The 16,837-nt window shown below is 50.7% G+C and overlaps 5 protein-coding genes across 5 annotated transcripts; 3 read left to right on the forward strand and 2 right to left on the reverse strand.

Moving 5' to 3' along the window:
• Positions 1-2,135: 2,135 nt before the first annotated feature.
• Positions 2,136-2,933, forward strand: LTR84_002308 (uncharacterized protein; the record flags this gene model as incomplete). The annotated part of the gene is made up of 1 exon (XM_064845922.1): positions 2,136-2,933. One exon carries the CDS (start codon positions 2,136-2,138, stop codon positions 2,931-2,933), a length of 798 nt encoding a protein of 265 aa, XP_064706776.1.
• A 3,513-nt stretch (positions 2,934-6,446) lies between these two features.
• Positions 6,447-7,742, reverse strand: LTR84_002309 (uncharacterized protein; the record flags this gene model as incomplete). The annotated part of the gene is made up of 2 exons (XM_064845923.1): positions 6,447-7,213; positions 7,271-7,742. The coding sequence occupies 2 exons, from the start codon at positions 7,740-7,742 to the stop codon at positions 6,447-6,449; spliced, it is 1,239 nt and encodes a 412-aa protein (XP_064706777.1).
• A 1,027-nt stretch (positions 7,743-8,769) lies between these two features.
• On the reverse strand, positions 8,770-10,020 carry LTR84_002310 (uncharacterized protein; the record flags this gene model as incomplete). The annotated part of the gene is made up of 1 exon (XM_064845924.1): positions 8,770-10,020. The coding sequence occupies one exon, from the start codon at positions 10,018-10,020 to the stop codon at positions 8,770-8,772; it is 1,251 nt and encodes a 416-aa protein (XP_064706778.1).
• A 699-nt stretch (positions 10,021-10,719) lies between these two features.
• LTR84_002311 (uncharacterized protein) lies at positions 10,720-11,751 on the forward strand (the record flags this gene model as incomplete). The annotated part of the gene is made up of 1 exon (XM_064845925.1): positions 10,720-11,751. The coding sequence occupies one exon, from the start codon at positions 10,720-10,722 to the stop codon at positions 11,749-11,751; it is 1,032 nt and encodes a 343-aa protein (XP_064706779.1).
• A 3,688-nt stretch (positions 11,752-15,439) lies between these two features.
• LTR84_002312 (uncharacterized protein) lies at positions 15,440-16,776 on the forward strand (the record flags this gene model as incomplete). Its single annotated transcript, XM_064845926.1, has 2 exons — positions 15,440-16,681; positions 16,732-16,776. The coding sequence occupies 2 exons, from the start codon at positions 15,440-15,442 to the stop codon at positions 16,774-16,776; spliced, it is 1,287 nt and encodes a 428-aa protein (XP_064706780.1).
• Between the last annotated feature and the right edge of the window lie 61 nt (positions 16,777-16,837).

The following is a 16,837-nucleotide window of genomic DNA, read 5'->3' on the forward strand; positions in this document are numbered from 1 at the left end:
GCTGACCTGTTGAGTGGTAAACTCGCAGGTGTTGCTCTGGCGATGACAAGTCCAATTGGCTTTGCTGGAAATCGTCAAAAGAGAGTTCGCTTCCCAAACAACTTTGGCCGGCATAGCCGTGAAATCTTCATCAGCAACCTACTGCGTCCCTATCCGCAATGGCTGTTGTGTTCGCAACGGGCCGAGGCCTGGAAAGACATGGAGCCACCCCCATCTACTGGTGGAATTACTCCCGATTTCATCCCAAGGTAGGTCAAATATGGGTAAATGATAGGTGTTGAGAGAAATGTTTCTCCCAATGCTGCCGAAAGTGTCCGTTGTTGGGTGATGGATCCCAGTGCTACCAGTGCCACATGTGCTTGTCTACAACCTATGGGAAATCTCATCGAGAAAAGTCATGGAGAAATCATCCCACTGCTTTGGCGAGATCTTGGGAACCAACCGACTTCGCTCAACCTCAAGCTCCGAACTCCAGAACAATCCTTGGAAGTTTCTTGGGCTCGACTGCTGGGCTCAAAGTCACCTGTCAAGTCGTGGCTCGGTCAGCGTGGATAGACTCCCAATCCAATGGCTCTGTGCTACGTGGGTTGCGTAGAAGACACCAGATTCCCAATGATTAATCTGTAGTCCATCAAAGTTCGACCCACGCCGCCAGATCATTACTGAAAGGAATGCCGCAACTGGACTTCCCCGTTTGAACACAAACCCAATACGTCGCCCCAAGATCATCGTGGCTATCCAATGTCAGCTACAGTGATGGTGGGGCGAGGAACAGTGCAGACTGCAGACGGCAGACAGCCAAAAAGCGAAGGAAGAGAGCAAACGGGAGCCACAAGAAGCACCAGCCCGCCCAAACCAAAACTCCAAAGCCACCACACAGGCAAGAGGCACTACTCCGACCTAAAGTACTGACGAGGCAACTTTTCAAGCCGAGAGACCCCACCATCCAGCTGTGAAACTCGCTCTTACTCGCGGTGACCGGGAGAAATAGAGGCGACTGGCCAGTGATCGGTCACCATTAGCCGTCCTCTCTTACACTGGTCCATAACCCCTGCTTTGGGCGTTCAGGTCCGCCTTCTTGTGACACTAGGGTGCCTGCAAGATTCATGCCATTCCACACCATCATCAGCACCTTCACCGATGGATCATCAGCCTAGACTGCAACGATAGCTTCGAGCCATGCGTTTACCTTGCATACGTTGTCCTCCACGACTCGAGTCTGAGGCGAGATGGATTGGACTCTGCATCACTGGTACTGGCACACACTCGCATCTTGTCTCTTGCCTTTAGACCTGCCTTTCTCGTGTCAAGGTATCTTTAGCTCCCTTTCCTGCTCAATGTGCTCACTTTGACTTTGTAGCCCTGGTATGGGAAATATCTCAACTTCCAAATTGTCACCATCAGCGAGCATTTTCTCCCATTCATCACAATATCTATCACTCCACGAGCGCTTGCAAGCTACGAATATTCTACCCATATATTCCAGCATAATTATCTCTGTGTTTGTCTGCTTCCATCACCTGTCCTTCATATGCATGCTCCCTGTGGTCTTGTGGGACAGAAACTGTCACTCATGAACTACATTACCCTTCTGTAGCAAACCGGTCCAGGTCTTGGATGTACCTCGACGTCACAGTTGAGAACACTTTTGAGACCTATTTGCGTGACCTCTTTGTGTCTTCTATTCTGCACATGACAGTGTAATACTTGACTGTGGCCACATCGTGGACTTTTGTACACAAGTCTTCACCGCCATCTGGTACCTGAAGACCTCTGCTATACTTGTTGTGAAGCAACTCTTTACACCACATTGACTGGTGTTCGAACCAAAGATAAGAATTTCATACGATCCGCATCATCGCAACACAAACACAAAGCATCAAACAGTCTATCAAAGAAAAGTCTACACTTCTAGACCTTCGGACTTTTCATCTCTTGAGAGCAGAATGTGCGTACGCACCAAAACATCCTATGGTTGTGGGCACGAGTACAAGACGACCAACGATTGTAGATCGTCACGATGTACTGGTGTTGAGAAGTATCACTATCCTAGAGAAGGGGATTGCAAGGAGTGCAAACGTGGAGGTGTTGAGGTCACTCGAGGTAGAGAGGGTAAAGGTCGATATGCCCAAGCTATGATCAGGCGCACACAAGAGAAGGACAGATCTAGAACACGATCTCCTCTCGCCGAAATCTCTCACAATATTGAAACATTGACACTGGATGTTGGTGGGGGAATCAGTCCTTGGGGAGCGCCATCTCACAAAGAGAAGGATTGGGGTAGTCCTTCTCGAGTAAAAGCTGACAGAGCATGGTTGGAGGAGCATGGAGAGAGGAACGTTGACCTACAAACCATTCGAGAAAGCATGTCTTCCACAGCCTCTTCTTCTGACGAGGCATCTACTGCCATCTACTCACCGACCCGCCATGACAGACCCATGTACGACCATGATGAAAACCGCTCGTATCACGATTATGATGAAGATTACGATCGACGAAGGCACATGGATACCACAGAACGGAATCTTCAGATTGAGATTCGGAGTATCAATGATGACTATGAACGACGAAGTCGACGACCGACACATCATCGTCAGAGGCACGATAGCCAGGAAAGCTTCCACTCCATGCACAGTTCTCAGTCGTCTGGGCGCAGACTCAAGCCTGCCACAACGACTTACACAACATATGACTACTATGAGACTCGTGACTCAGCATATGGATCACTAGAGTCTCGAGGCTCCAACGGATACGAGGTCGCAAAGACTGAGCCATACATGTACTCACCACAGTCGCATACCTTGAAGCTGAAGGCACCTTCAACAACCGCTCACGGGGTCTATCACACTGGCTTCGGCATCAGCACCGGAGGAGGAGCAGTTGACATTGTCACACGCGCTCCTCACTATACCTACAGTCATCGACGATACTAACATTCGGAATTGACCGACTTGAAGGGACACTGGGCCACGGCTTTTGAACGCCAGCTCAAGTGAATCCATCTTCTACCATTATCATCACCCAGAAACATATCCAGGGGGGATTTTATTCAACACTTGTTCCAGTCAAGACAGGGATCAGACATATCATTTTACTTTACCAGTTGACAATGATGTCAGGGACATCAGGAGGATTTGGGAACCACATGGACAGGATGAGCACATTCAAGCTATCAGTTGGGACGGGAGTGACTTGGGAGGGGAACGGCCAGGATCATGTCAATCTACTTTGGAGTCTTAGTATGAGAGCGGCAGGCTATGCGTCCTTTCCAGCTTTGCTGTTTGATTCCGAGCGCTCACGCTCTGCTTCATTTCTTGTATGATGTTGGACGGCTTGGAGGTGACGGTTGATTTGGGGATTGGAAGAGAAGGTCAGGGAAGGAAAAGGCTCGTAGGTAGTCTGTATTCTAGCCAGGTGTGTATCTGTGTGAAATGGGATGTACTCGAACCATACTCTGATCCGAAGAATATCTAGTCTTGCTCCCTTACTTGAGAAGAACCCTTTCCTCGTTCTTTTCAAAATCAATAACTGCACAATGATACACCTCTACAGACTCAATTTGATCGACACTCGACCATCGAGAAACACAAAAATCTTCCCCACCACCCCTCCATCTCAAACCTGCTGATCTCTGACCCCCCACTGGCATCTCTACCAGTCCGTACCTGAATCTAAAACCTCGTGTCCAACCTATCACGAGTCACCTCTTCGCATCACAAAACCTCGGATCCAGGACCAATGACCAGGGGATGATCCGTATTCCCACGACCGGGACCTGCCCACCATCGTCAGAGGCGGTTGCTGTCCCTTTCACTTCCCCCGCAGAGAGAAACGGGCGGGCGGTTGGAAACAATCCAAATGTCGTGTCGTTGAAAAAAAACGCCCCCAAATCCTCCCCAATATTGCCCCAATCCCAGAAGTCCTCGGAACGCCTACTCGTAAATGACGCCTATCACACAATCGTGGTGGGCATGGGGCGGCACGCTCGGGCGTACCGTCCACTGCCCGCCCCATCCGCCGTGAAGTGCCCCGCACTGAACTTTCAGAAAGCCTGAAGCCCTGAGCAAGGTAGCCATCGTGAACCCTACCTACCTACTCTACCTACCTCGAAGGTACCTTGTCCTGGTCCTGGTCCCGGTCCGAATGTGATTCGGGTCAACGACGTCCAGGCACACATCTCCCTTTCACACCATCTATTGTTACTGGGCTAGCTAGCACTGCAAGCTGTGGTTGGAAACATCACAATCTGTCAAGCTTCGTCATTCGTGCTTCGTATGACGCCCTGCCTCTTTCTCTCTCTTAGACTCTGTGCATGTATGTCAGCCTCACCTCACCTCACCATGCTATTCCATCTCGTAGTAACCTCACGCATGGCTCGAGATGCGAGAGTCAGCCGGAGATTCGGACTTCAAACATACAGAAGTTTAGGTTTAGGGACTGTAGGAAGGAAGGAAGGACGGATACAAAGAGGGTAAACGAGATGGTGCCGTCTCTACATAGCAAACGACGAGGCGTGACCTGTAGCCATCCCACTACTCAACTACGACGTACGGTACCAGAGATCAGGTGCATTGGCAACCAGACCGCCCTCCCGCCGGCTCACCTAGTTGACTAGATCCCACGGGATCGGAACATCCATTTACTCTAGTTAGTAGGCAAAGGTCACATATCGGGATCACGATCAGGATGAGGAATGCCGTGGGCGCGTGAGGCTGAGCGAGTACTCTATATCACGCCGGGACGGACGAGAAGAAGAGGAGGGAAGGGTTTCTGGTTCCTTTCACGGATTTGGGGCGCTTAGTGTACGTCAGGTGCGACAGGTAGGTAGGTACAGTAGGTAGGTATTTTTATTTCCCTTGCGCATCGCCGGTGGTAAGTACCTACTTAGTGCAGGTCATGTAGATGTGGACATACCCCAGAGTAGAGTAGAGAAGAGAACGGCATCGAGGCCCAGCAGGGGACGGGAGACAGAGAAGAGAGAAACGTCAAGAGTATCCTTGTACATCTACATCGGATTTCGTGCATGTCTCTACGAATAAACTTGTACCCTCTGACCGGTGAGAGCCTGACGACCTGAAACTTAAAGGTATACTAGGTATCCCGCTTGTTGCCCCGCGGCCCAAGGTTTTAACCCTCTGCCATTTCGGGATCGCTCGTGAAGTTCAGCCTTAAAGTGGCCATTGGATACGATGGGAGGTCGCTACGTCTGTACTTTCCACTCCTGCCCGAATGCACGCGTGACCGAGGAGCGATGCAAGGTTCATAGTTGTAGTTGACCTTCTACATCCATTCACGGAACCGCCCGCCCAGCGTGGGAGAGGATAGTATCATACCCCACAGCCTTACTATCCTGGGACACAGAGAGCACACTATTAGGTCCAGCCTAACCGACCTCGTATGATTCATCAGCCGGTGAGGCTACGATGGGACATAGCATGGCAAGAAAGGACATGAATTGCCCTGTGAGTCTGCCTTTTCCTCCTCCCTCGGCACTGGATACAGGCCGACAGCATCCCGAAGAATTCATGCTCCGATGATGAGGCTATGTTTTAGAACGGCGAGGCGTGCTCTGCCGTGTGGGAAAAGTACCGTGCTTGCATATATAGTCATATCGTAGCCGAAGCGAAGATTGTGAAGTTGGAGGAGAAGGGGAGATGGAGGGCGCACGCTTGCAAGTCCAAACGAATGGCATGCCTGACGAGGAGCGTGATTGGGGCAAGATGCTGACGGAGTCGGATGCGGTTGCTTAGAGTCAAGTCAGGTCATGTCCTTTGATGCTGAAGGCTTTGGTAGTCTCTATGAGGTCAGCCTTGGTGGCCGGGTGAGCCTGAGCAGGGCGATTGAGGGCTTGCAGCACTATTCTTAGATACCCTGGGCTTGGAGCATACTCAGCCGAGGAGATGGACGGTCTGATTGTCACAAGTTCTGAAGAGCATTCCCAAAGTAATCAAGCGGAGAGGCATCGGATGTATCTGGTAAGGAGAATCATTCATTTCTTAGTATTAAGGCTGGCAAGGACCTGTGTCGAAAGAACCCGAGACACCACTGCATACATAGTTAGGAACTCGCATTACCGTGCTCAGCCAGCACACATTAACACCATTTCTAGACTGCACATGGCCACTGTCGTGAATTAAAATCGGCGTTGATTGCCATTTCGTATAAGCACCCAGGATTGCTTTGAAACCGCGTCGAGTTACGCTGCTCTGCTTCCCGCACATTGCATCCCTTCTTCGGATGTCTCGCTCGTCTCGATCTCTCTGCGGGTTGTGAACCTGTTCAATCTAATTCGTAAGTCTTCTGAAAGTATTTGACAGCCTCGCGGGACAGGTTGCGGGAAGGACAGGCAAGGCGGTCTGGCACGCAAGGCTGAACCCAACCGTTGCTCCCGAACAACCTCACCTGCCCCACAACAAGCCGACGAGGACTGTGAACACTTTCAATCCTCACACGAACTCCTTCTCCTTGACACCATCCAAACCAGCCTGTGTACTGGCAATACTGTCATCGTCCTTCCACAACTTCTGGCCCTTCTCATTGAACACCTTGACGGGAGGATGGTTCTTGCTGATCTGACTCTCGACCTTCAACTTGATCTGCTGCTTCTCATCGTTCCAGATCTTGGCCCAATCGGCGATCTTGCCGTCCACGACGTCAGCCTCAGGAACCCACTTGCTGGAAGGGCCCATCTTGACGGCCGAGCCGAGCTTTGCCACACCGTGTCCGATCGCACGCACCGTGAGGCCTGCGCCGCTGATGGCCAGCCCGATGCCGCGGAACGGCGCTTTGGCGATTCTAACGCGCTTGCGCTCCTTGATCTCGACCATGGGCATCCGCGGCAGGGCTCGCCGGTCGCCCGGTTGCAGTGCCAGACACCAGTCCCACGTGTATTGGCTGCTGGTGCCGCGGTATTGGAAGTAGAAGTTGGCCTGCAATGGATATGTGTTAGTGTCTGCCTGTCTTCCATCAAACGTGATGGGATTCATGCTCACCACGCCAGTTCTGTCTGCCACACTCCAAGTCAGTTTCTGGTCGGAAGTGACCACGGGTCGAGTGAGGACGATAGCGACGAATTGGATCTTGGCATCCTTTGGATGAAGTCTGCTGTCACTGATGGGGCAATAGGCGTAGTCGGGGAAAGACTTGGTGTCTCTGACCAGCATTTCGGACTCGGGGATTAGATGGATGGTCTCATGCGGTGTTAGAACCTTGACTGTGGAGGGTTGGGTCAGCGGGGTCATGCTTTTGAGCGGACTAGAACATCACTTACAAAGCCATCGATAGATCTTCTCGGCGACTTTTCTCTGACTTTCTTCATCATCTCCTTCTGCCTTGATCTCGAGGTGGTTGGTTCCGTATCTGGCGAGATCGTCGATTTCAGGACCAAGGGTGTTGCCGTCCCAGATGTTGACGCTCACAAAGTTGCAACCGCGTTTGATGGCAGCATCGCGGAGGGCTGTGGCGGTTGCAAGCTTCTTCGAAGTGTCGTCCCTTGATTCAGAGTATTGTTCGGCGATTAGAGGGATTTCAGTGGTGGAAGTGAGGTTGGTCAGGAGAAGATCTGCCAGGGATGGTTTGTTGTTGGATGAGTGATTGCGGTAGACGATAGTAGAGACTGGGAGCATGGTGTGCAAATGTCCAATGTGTGGGATGCCATCCTTGGGGTCATTGATGTAAATCCATGGAGCGATTGGTGTTGGGGTTGTGCTCGCAGCAGAAGTCTTCTTTGATTTCTTGCCCATGATGAACGTGTTTGATGGTCAAGCGTCACAGTCACACGGGAGGTGATGAATAAGGAAGAAGTCAGGATAAGGCTGAGAATCAGTGGATAGATAGACAGTCAACGAGAAAGAGAGGGAGGGTACGGTATCAGAAGGTCTTGGATGAGAAGAAGATGAAGATGATGATGGATGATGAATTTGGCCTGAACCGTGATAAGGCAATCCTATCCCACTGTTCACAGTGATAGACTTACAGAAAGAGAAGAGAGAAAGCTGAAGGCTTACGAGACAAAGCCACGAAGGATGAGTGAAGTGACTTGGTGGAACAGGTCACGACCAAGTGTGCATTTGAAGTTTACACGAGCCTCAAACCGAACCATTGATTTCAAAGGAGGGGTAGGTCAGTAGACCAAAAGACTCAAGAGTAAAACCAGTCATCATGAGATTGTACTTGGAACAAGGCTGAATTCCTGCTCGGTTACGTGAGAGATCCTATCTCTTCTGATGATTGTCAGTGGTCAGTCAGGTTATCTGCAAGCTTCAAGGTTGTTGAGCGTTGGGTTAGCTTCAGACAGTGTGTGGTTGGCGGGTTGCCTCAAGAGCACAAACTTGAAGCTGCAGAGTCCGCTATCAGCCCCTCTATCCTTCCATTCGACTCTTATCCCTAGAGTCCGCCGCCCTACTCCGACCAGTTCAAGAGATAGATAGACGCCTTTGAGTTCCAAATAGACCAATATTGAACTTTGAACGTCTCAAAGCTAGTCTAGACATCTCCAAGTGAGGTGGTCTGAACGTTAGGCTGAACTGACTAAGGAGGGGAGTCTATCCACTCCCTTCCGGTCTGGATGTTGATTCGTCCTTTGTCCCACCACACGAGAAGGGAGTCGTGGCCACGCATGGGCCAATGCAAGGCAAAAAACCTACCAGCGCCCTGGCAGTGTTGGACTGTGCCCTCCTTCGAGTCCTGTTACGAGTACGTCTCGCAACACGAACGGGAATCTGGTAGGTAGCCTAGAACTCGCCTGAACAAGCCTGGGGCTGATATTTATTAGTCAAAGGGTATTGGCCGGAGTGCGCCTGAAGTGCCCATTCTCTTGCGCATCTCTTCTCCAGCCGCCACTGTACTCGGCACTTTGATACCACAACAGTCACCCCAATAGTCAGGCTCGTGTCCACGTTCTTTCACATGTTGCATTCTCTCCGTTTGAAGACGAATCGTTTCCGGATCAAGTTGACCCATATCTTCTGTGCCCGGGATGAGCCCGCCAAAGAGGAAATGCTGCATGATGGGAAGTTTGCTCAGAACCTCTTTGACAAACATCTTTCTCATACCATCGTCCACCTTTTGCCAACTCTTTGCTCCCGAGATATCGTCTAGCATGGGGCTGTGCCATCGAAGACCTTTGACCGTCTTGACACTATCCACCCACCGGACTTGATTGAGATAGAGGTACTTATCGCCTTCTTCATCCAATACCACGTTGTTGTGGATGGATTTGGGCGTGATGTAGGGATGGCCAACCAATTGACTGGCTCCAAATAAGAAGGGGAGGAATTGATAGTCATCGAGACCCCAGACACCGTGGCTCCCTGCCGGCTCCAAATAGTAGGTAGTCTGTATCTTTCTCATCAATCCCAAGTATCGGGGGAATGTGTGTAGGGCCACAGCCGGAAAGTCTGGCCGCTGGATCTGCCCCAGTTGGTACAAACACAGCAGCCACATCATGAAATTCAATTCATGGCCAGACCCATAGTCTAAGCGTTCTTCAGAGCCGAAAGAGTTGTTCAGGTATACCGAGATTTCTTGTACAACTTGCTCATCGTCAATCCCTAGTATTTTTTTATGTATCTGCTCAACATCAGAGACGATTGCTTTATGCAGGCTGCGGAAGATTGGATTGCCGAAACGAGAACCAGTATCTAGAGGAGGATACTGCGCAAGGAGAGAGTCAAGCTCATCAAGGACGGAGTCGACTCGAAGGATAGTGGCCGACAAAGGATGGGAATCAATTGAGGTGATGGTTTGACCCCGAACAGAGTCAGCCAGAGTGAAGATCCATGCTTGTAGCAAGATGTAAGTCGAAGAAGCGAGGAATTTCTGGTGATCTGCAGGAGATAGAATTCGTTTGACTGGTGGTATAAAATGAATGGCTTCTAGGGTCGGAGGGGATGGTAAAGTGGGAGTTTCTGGCGCAGTTTCTGATGGACCTGAGGGGTTTGCTGACTTTCTGCGCAGTCCTGGGATCAACTTGGGTATCCCAGTTGAAGCAGAAAGTCTCGGAATGGCATGGGAAGTCATAACGAGGATGAGAAGATCCGTGTCAAGAGTATTCGATGAAGGTGACCACAGATTTGTTAGTAAAAAGCGTTTATTCCCAGGATGACTGAAATTGGAGAAGGCCAATTGTGCTTAGCTAATTCAAGGGTCTAACGCCATGAGGGGCGATCCTAGGGAAGTTTCCAGTTAAAGCTTCCCGAACCTACGGCCTGACAATAGTGGTCACGGGAGCTTCCCCAGGTCTTTCCTCACGCCTAGAGCTCCCTCCAATCGCATGCCTAGCACCCTCTGGAATGCCGATGTCATCGGCCCCGTCATGAGATCTTGGACCTGATATCATTCCCGCTGTCCAAATAACTACTTACTACTAAATCTACTACACCTGCATACAATCACGCAATTCATCCATCCTATGATCAAATTGATTTCACTCTTCATTACTCGCTCAGCTCGTTTCCCACCCATCCTCAGCCTTATCACTACTCCATCGTGCTCCATGTCAGCCCTTGTTTGACTTCGCTAGCTAAGAGCCTAGCCCTGAATTACTGATCGTGTTACCCATTAGTTTGCACCTTTTTGCCGGTGTGATTCGTTGCATCTCAGGTACACTTTTAGGCGACAGAACTCCGCTGATATCGGCTCTTTGAATGCCAAATGATCGCCCCAGTCCCCTCCTAGCGAGTAGAATACGAGTAAAGCTGGTAGGTGGTGGTCTTAGCCATGGCTCCGGGCTCTCGGACCTATGAGCAAGATGTACAACCAAAGTCGAAATCTACCGCCGCCGAGGATCCTGAGATTTCCGACTCTCCTCCCGAGTCCTCTATCCAACCCATTCGAAGACAGTCCAGCATTCGCTTTTCTGAAGACAGCAAGAAGCACTCCCAGTCCCCGATGTCGAGTCATCGTCGTTTACCAGCAGACTCAGATGAGGCCACGCCAATAAGAAACGCAGACGGCCATGCCAGTCGACGATATAACACTGATTCGACGTCATCGATTCCCACTGATCCCGTCGAGACCCCGCAGGAGCAAGGGCAAGGAGCGAGCGATGATAGCAAGAAAAAGCCGTCATGGTGGAGAGGAATAGTAGAGAAATACGGCTCGGTGTCGCTGGAAAACAAGGGTTCAGTCGCACGAGATCATCTGGCTTTGGAAAGAACATTTCTTGCATGGCTGCGGACCAGTCTGGCATTCGCTAGTATAGGAATAGCCATCACACAGCTGTTTCGCCTGAACACGAACATCCAGAGTCGCCAGAAGGCCATATCAGCATTCTACCGCCGCTCTGACGTGCCATTCTCCCCCATGGTCGGACAATCACTCCCACCCGAGTTACTACCATACCTACAAGAGCTCATCGCATCTGCCTCATCGCTGGCTCCGCAATCGCTACCGACTCTAGGGCCGACTCTCCTTGATCAACTACTACTGCTCGGCCCCGCGGATGAGCATGGCCATCAAATCCGCCACGCGACAGCCGGGCTGATTCGAGACACGGCGTTCGACGAAGAAAAAGCAGCCCGACTGCGACATATTGGAAAGCCACTTGGTGCTACATTTTTGGGCATCTCCATCATCGTGCTATTTATCGGTTTCCACCGCTATTTCGAATCCCAGCATTGGATCATGAAGGGGAAATTCCCCGCCAGCCGGGGGAGTATTTTTATCGTGGGGTTTATCACTGGTTCTTTGATTATTGCTAGTTTGGCTGTTGTGTTGGCCATTGCACCTACGAGTTACGAGAAGAAATGATGCGAAATTGTGAATTCTTCCTTCCTTGTTGTGGTGAGCGAGAAACGAACAAAAGCAAATCGAGGGTGGTGGTTGACTGTCACTCTTCGTATGGAGGTCAGATTGAGACTAGGGCATACGTATGCCCAAGTGGTCCCTGTCTATTGTTGGCCATACCCAGTGCGTTGGCGAGGATGCAGAGAGCTCTCTCTCTCTCCCCTCTCTGTCGATCGGACGGAGTCCCCAGTCCATGATCAATCATATTCTATATAGCGGGACCAAGTAATTCTCAATGGATACACTAGCAAGACCACTCCTCCAATTCTACTCAGATGAGTCGACATGTACCCATTTGCTCACAGAGAAGGACCTTGCACTCTCTCACCAGAGACTAATATGTCACCAAACTTGGCTTGTGATTGCATATGTCCCTTTCTCACCATACCTCGAGATTTTTGGGTCTCGGATCTCCGTTGGCTGTGGCATTCACGGTGATTGCAATCCACTGTCGGGATCTTGGCTCGGTGTCTTGGTCTCTATATTGCCCCGGTGTTGGCAAACATGGTCAAATCATGTCAGGACCACTGCTGGCCACTTTGACGACCGCTGTGACCATGTCTGCTTCTTACCTGCCTCGGAACGTACAGATTCCACGCGAGCCTGGTGATGAACAGGCCAAGATTGCAGTAGTGAACAAAAATCACTGGCCGTGGACCGCAGCAGGCATCCTGCCAACCTCATCTTATTAAGCTGATCCGAGTTGCGTGGTATGTGCTATCAATGTCATTTGTTTTTGAGGTGAGCACGAGTATACCTGCTTCGAACAGCGAGTTGTCCGTGCAAGGCTTTCAAAACTGTGGAGTCTTGCTCGGTATGATCGTCAGCCAAGTATCGACGCCAGCTTCTTGAAAGAAATATTGGCTGGCGTGCGATGAATATCTCAAGTGCAACTGCAACAGCAGTCCAAGTTTACCTAAGTTTTTCATTCTTAAGCGCACCGTTGGAAAGTCAGCTTACCCCGTACATGAGCCTAAAAGGCATGTTCAGATCCATCAGCACTTTATCTGAATAAAAGTGTTTAGGCACCCCTAAAGGCCCCCAAATCCGAGATGCCGCAATGATGCCAAGCCTGGGAAGGATAAATAAACTCAGCGAGTCACGAACGCTCGGAGGATTTCTCTTGATGCAAGTCATGGAGAGGCGAAGGGTTGGCAGACGCACACGCTTCAGGAGTACGAGCAGACTTGACAGGGCATCAGGATGAGCGTGTTCAACTTTCCCAGCCACAACATTTTTTCTTCCCCCTTTCCAGATTAGCGATTACTGGATCTTGCTGAAAAGTGCCGCGTGAGTTTTAAAGTTTTTGTTTTACGTGTTCTGTGTTTACGAGTGAACATGGATGAAGCCTGGAAGTGCTTGCATCAGGTTGAGAAGGGGGAGAAACCTGGACAAACAAAAGTGAGTGGGAGTCTGGTGTTTTTGCGCACGCGCAAGATTAGCAGGAGCTGCGGAGGAATATGAAACACGGCAGCGGCCCTGGGCCATGCGCGTCCATGACGATTCGGCTGCATAACCACCAATTAGGCGCGGCAATACCTAAACCTTCGAGGCCTGTGGTCATGATTGTTTGGCCTGTGCCTGGCTGGCAGGACGCAGACCGATGGGTACGAAGCATTTTCACCCAGGAGTCTAGGACAGGGGAAATGAACCTACGGTTACTCCAAATCTGGAGGATTCGTCCAATTGAATATCTTCGTCCACGAATTTGTACACGCACTGTTGGACTCTTTTTCAAGGTTGGCTTGAGGTCTCTAACTGGTTCCTGGATGATGGTGGCTTCAGTGGCTTGGGATCTTGGTTCGACGGTGGGCAATGCTTGTTGCAAGCCCCTTTGGCCCCTTTGATTAGGTACTCGTAGGCACTCCGCTCGGCAGATGGAGATATTGAGGGCATACGTAAGGCTGGTCCTTGCCCACGGGTGTTGGGTTGATTGACGCCGTCGAGAGGTCACTGACACTCTGTTTGCAGGCTTCACCTTCTTCTTGAGCCTATAGATAATGAGTATTCCACGTTGTACAAGGTCTCCTTGACTAGAAGACATGGGCAACAGGGAATATATCGAATGGATACCTATCTAGGTGGTACAGAGCGGGTATACGATCAATATTAATGCAACTTTCCAAGTAACACCAAACTGTGGCCTGTTCACGTTACGTGACTTGCAAAGAATAGTAGAGCAAAGATCGAATCTCGATCCCAGTAAGAAAGCACTTTCAAAACGGTCATCATGTTCTGAATGGGGAGACGCCGAGTGCCCACTACGCAGGTACAAATATGGCATACTCCATAGTATCCACGGTGGCATCCCAAGGTGTTTTTATTATAGCGGGTCATGATTGTTGATTTTGAGGATTCATCACTCAATTCCAATCTCTCAAGAACCATTTTCGACCGGGGAAACGCAGATCTCGAGCAACAATCGAATACAAGACAACCATGTCGACTCGTTGCTGCATGGTTATGCGGAGAGAAACGAGATTCAAACCTCGCCTCTTCTGATCTCTGGAGGTGTTGATGTCAACGTGTGGTTGTTTGAGATTGGATGGAGTCCAACGCAGATACAGTATTGTTATCTAAACCCATCTTGTTCACCTCAGGTATCAATCTAGGGCACTAAAGACGCACTCATATCGCTACCCGCGAGTAGTGGCTCGTAGCTGGAGTTTACAGATTCACCATGCATTCGTCACCTCTCCAAAGGAATCTGTAGTCCTCGGTAGAGTGTGTAGTCAACAACACTTTCGCTTGCCTTTGTTGGTGGGTGTGGCAGTGGCCGTTGTCGTCGGTCAATGTCTCTCTTGGTTCTATTATAGTTTGGTCGCCAATGACATACGTCGGCCGTGGTGGTTGGAGTGGGGTGCAATCTCTCCTTTGTCACAAGCATGGACCTTTCAGAGGCAGGGGATCGCCCAGTTGGTGGCTAGTCTCTAGGGGACAAGGGGCCCTTGGAGATGGAGTTCCAGGCTAAACCTGTTCCTGGGCGCCTCGTCCTTTGGAGCACCAGATTCACCCACAGCCGCCCATGCATCACGCAGCCTGCACCCACCACCCAGCATCCATGCTCCATCGCCCAGAAGCTCGCCCAGCTTCTTGAACCTTGGCTTTCCTCCTCCTGCTCCCTCCTTTCCCTCACCGTCTGCAGTACCACCAGCATTTGTATTTTCGACATTCGTTCAGTCATCACGCTCGTTCTCTTCCCTCTATCCTCTCCGTTGGCTCACGCTCATTACTAGAGAGACTTTTCTCTCGTTCCATTCCTTTGAGAATCACCGCCGTCGTCCTCGTCCTCGTCCTCGTCCGAAGTCGACCACCTACCTGCCAACTCCTCCCTTTCTACCCATCCTGCGAATTCCACCTCACATTCCAGAAGAATTGATCATATGAGTCTCGGGCTTTGTACGTCCAAACAACCTCCCTTCTGCGAACGGGTCTCTTGTGCTTTTGGGAACCCGCCCTTATTCCCTCTCTTTCTACCCTCGTTTCCTACAAACAATCGCCCAGTGACAAAGACAACCTCAACTAACATGCTGGTCGTGACAGATTCGTCGATCCTTGCTCCAATTAGTCGCACATAACAACACCAGACTCAAAGTCAGTACTACGACAGTCTTTGAGAGACTCGATATCAATCCTGCGTACACAGTCGAATATGAAATTCACCTCGATTGCCTTGACGGCGGTCTCGGCCACCGTTGTTCTGGCCCAACCTCACAACCATGGACATCAGCACGCTCATATACACAAGAAGGACGTTACCGCAACTGCTTGGGCTCCAGGACCGACCGCCTACAAGTACATGTTAGATGGCAAGGAGATCTCTCCGGAGGAAGTCTGTGAAGGTCTTCAGGACAACGAATTGAAGTTTGTGGATGGTGAGGATCCTGGTGTTTGCTCTTCTTCCACCTCGAGTTCCACCACGACAACAAGCTCTCCTCAACCCACAACCACTTCAACCACCAGCTCAGCCGCCCAGTCCTGGTCGAAACCTGCCGAGTTCTATCAATCTCCTGCCTCGTCTGCTTGGGCCAGTCCCAGTGCGGCCGCCAGTTCCTGGGGACCACCTGCTCAATCCTCTTCTGCTCCCTCAACCGGCGGCTCTGGAGGAACTGGAATCAATGCTGATTTCCCTGATGGAACCCTCGACTGCGGAACTTTCCCCTCTGATTATGGTGCGGTTCCAGTCAGCTACCTTGGAATGAGTGGTTGGTCAGGACTGCAGGCTGTCTCGATTGCTGGTGGTCTGGTCAATCACATTGTCACTGGTATCTCAGGAGATTCTTGCAAGGAAGGTTCCATGTGCTCCTATGCTTGCCCTCCTGGCTACCAAAAGTCGCAATGGCCTAGCACTCAGGGCGCTACCGGCCAGTCTGTTGGTGGATTGTCCTGCTCGGGTGGAAAGCTTCGCTTGACCAACCCAGGTCTTTCTACCAAGCTTTGCATTCCCGGTGTTGGAGGTGTCCAAGCTACCAACAAAGCTAGTGGTGTGGTTTCCATCTGCCGTACTGATTACCCCGGTACCGAGTCCGAGACTATTCCCGTTGAGCTTCAACCTGGTTCCACCGACCAATTGACTGTGCCTGACGCTGCAGCCTATTATGAGTGGCAAGGCAAGTCCACATCAGCACAGTACTATCTCAACCCTATCGGAACGACCAAGGAGAAGGGTTGCCAATGGGGTACCCCTGGTCAGCCATATGGAAACTACGCACCCATCAACTTTGGCGTTGGTGCCAAGGATGGCAAGACATGGCTTTCCATTTTCCAGAATTCCCCTACCACCGATGCCCAATATCAAGGTACCGTTGAGATTCAAGGTAACTTGTCGGGAACATGCAAATATTCCAATGGACAATACTGTGGTGTGACTGGATGCAACGCTCAAGGCTGCACGGTAAGTTTCCCCCTATTCTTGTATCTCCACATGCTGACATAAGAATCCAGGTCGCAATCATTTCCGGCACAGCCACCTATGTGGTCTCTGACTAGACTATTTGTTTGAGAATATAACACATTGTACACGACATGACCCGATTGCATTCCATCTTGC

This window comes from Exophiala bonariae (genome assembly GCF_035927105.1).
Source record: "Exophiala bonariae strain CCFEE 5792 chromosome Unknown scaffold_12, whole genome shotgun sequence".
Classification (NCBI taxonomy): Eukaryota; Fungi; Ascomycota; class Eurotiomycetes; order Chaetothyriales; family Herpotrichiellaceae; genus Exophiala; species Exophiala bonariae.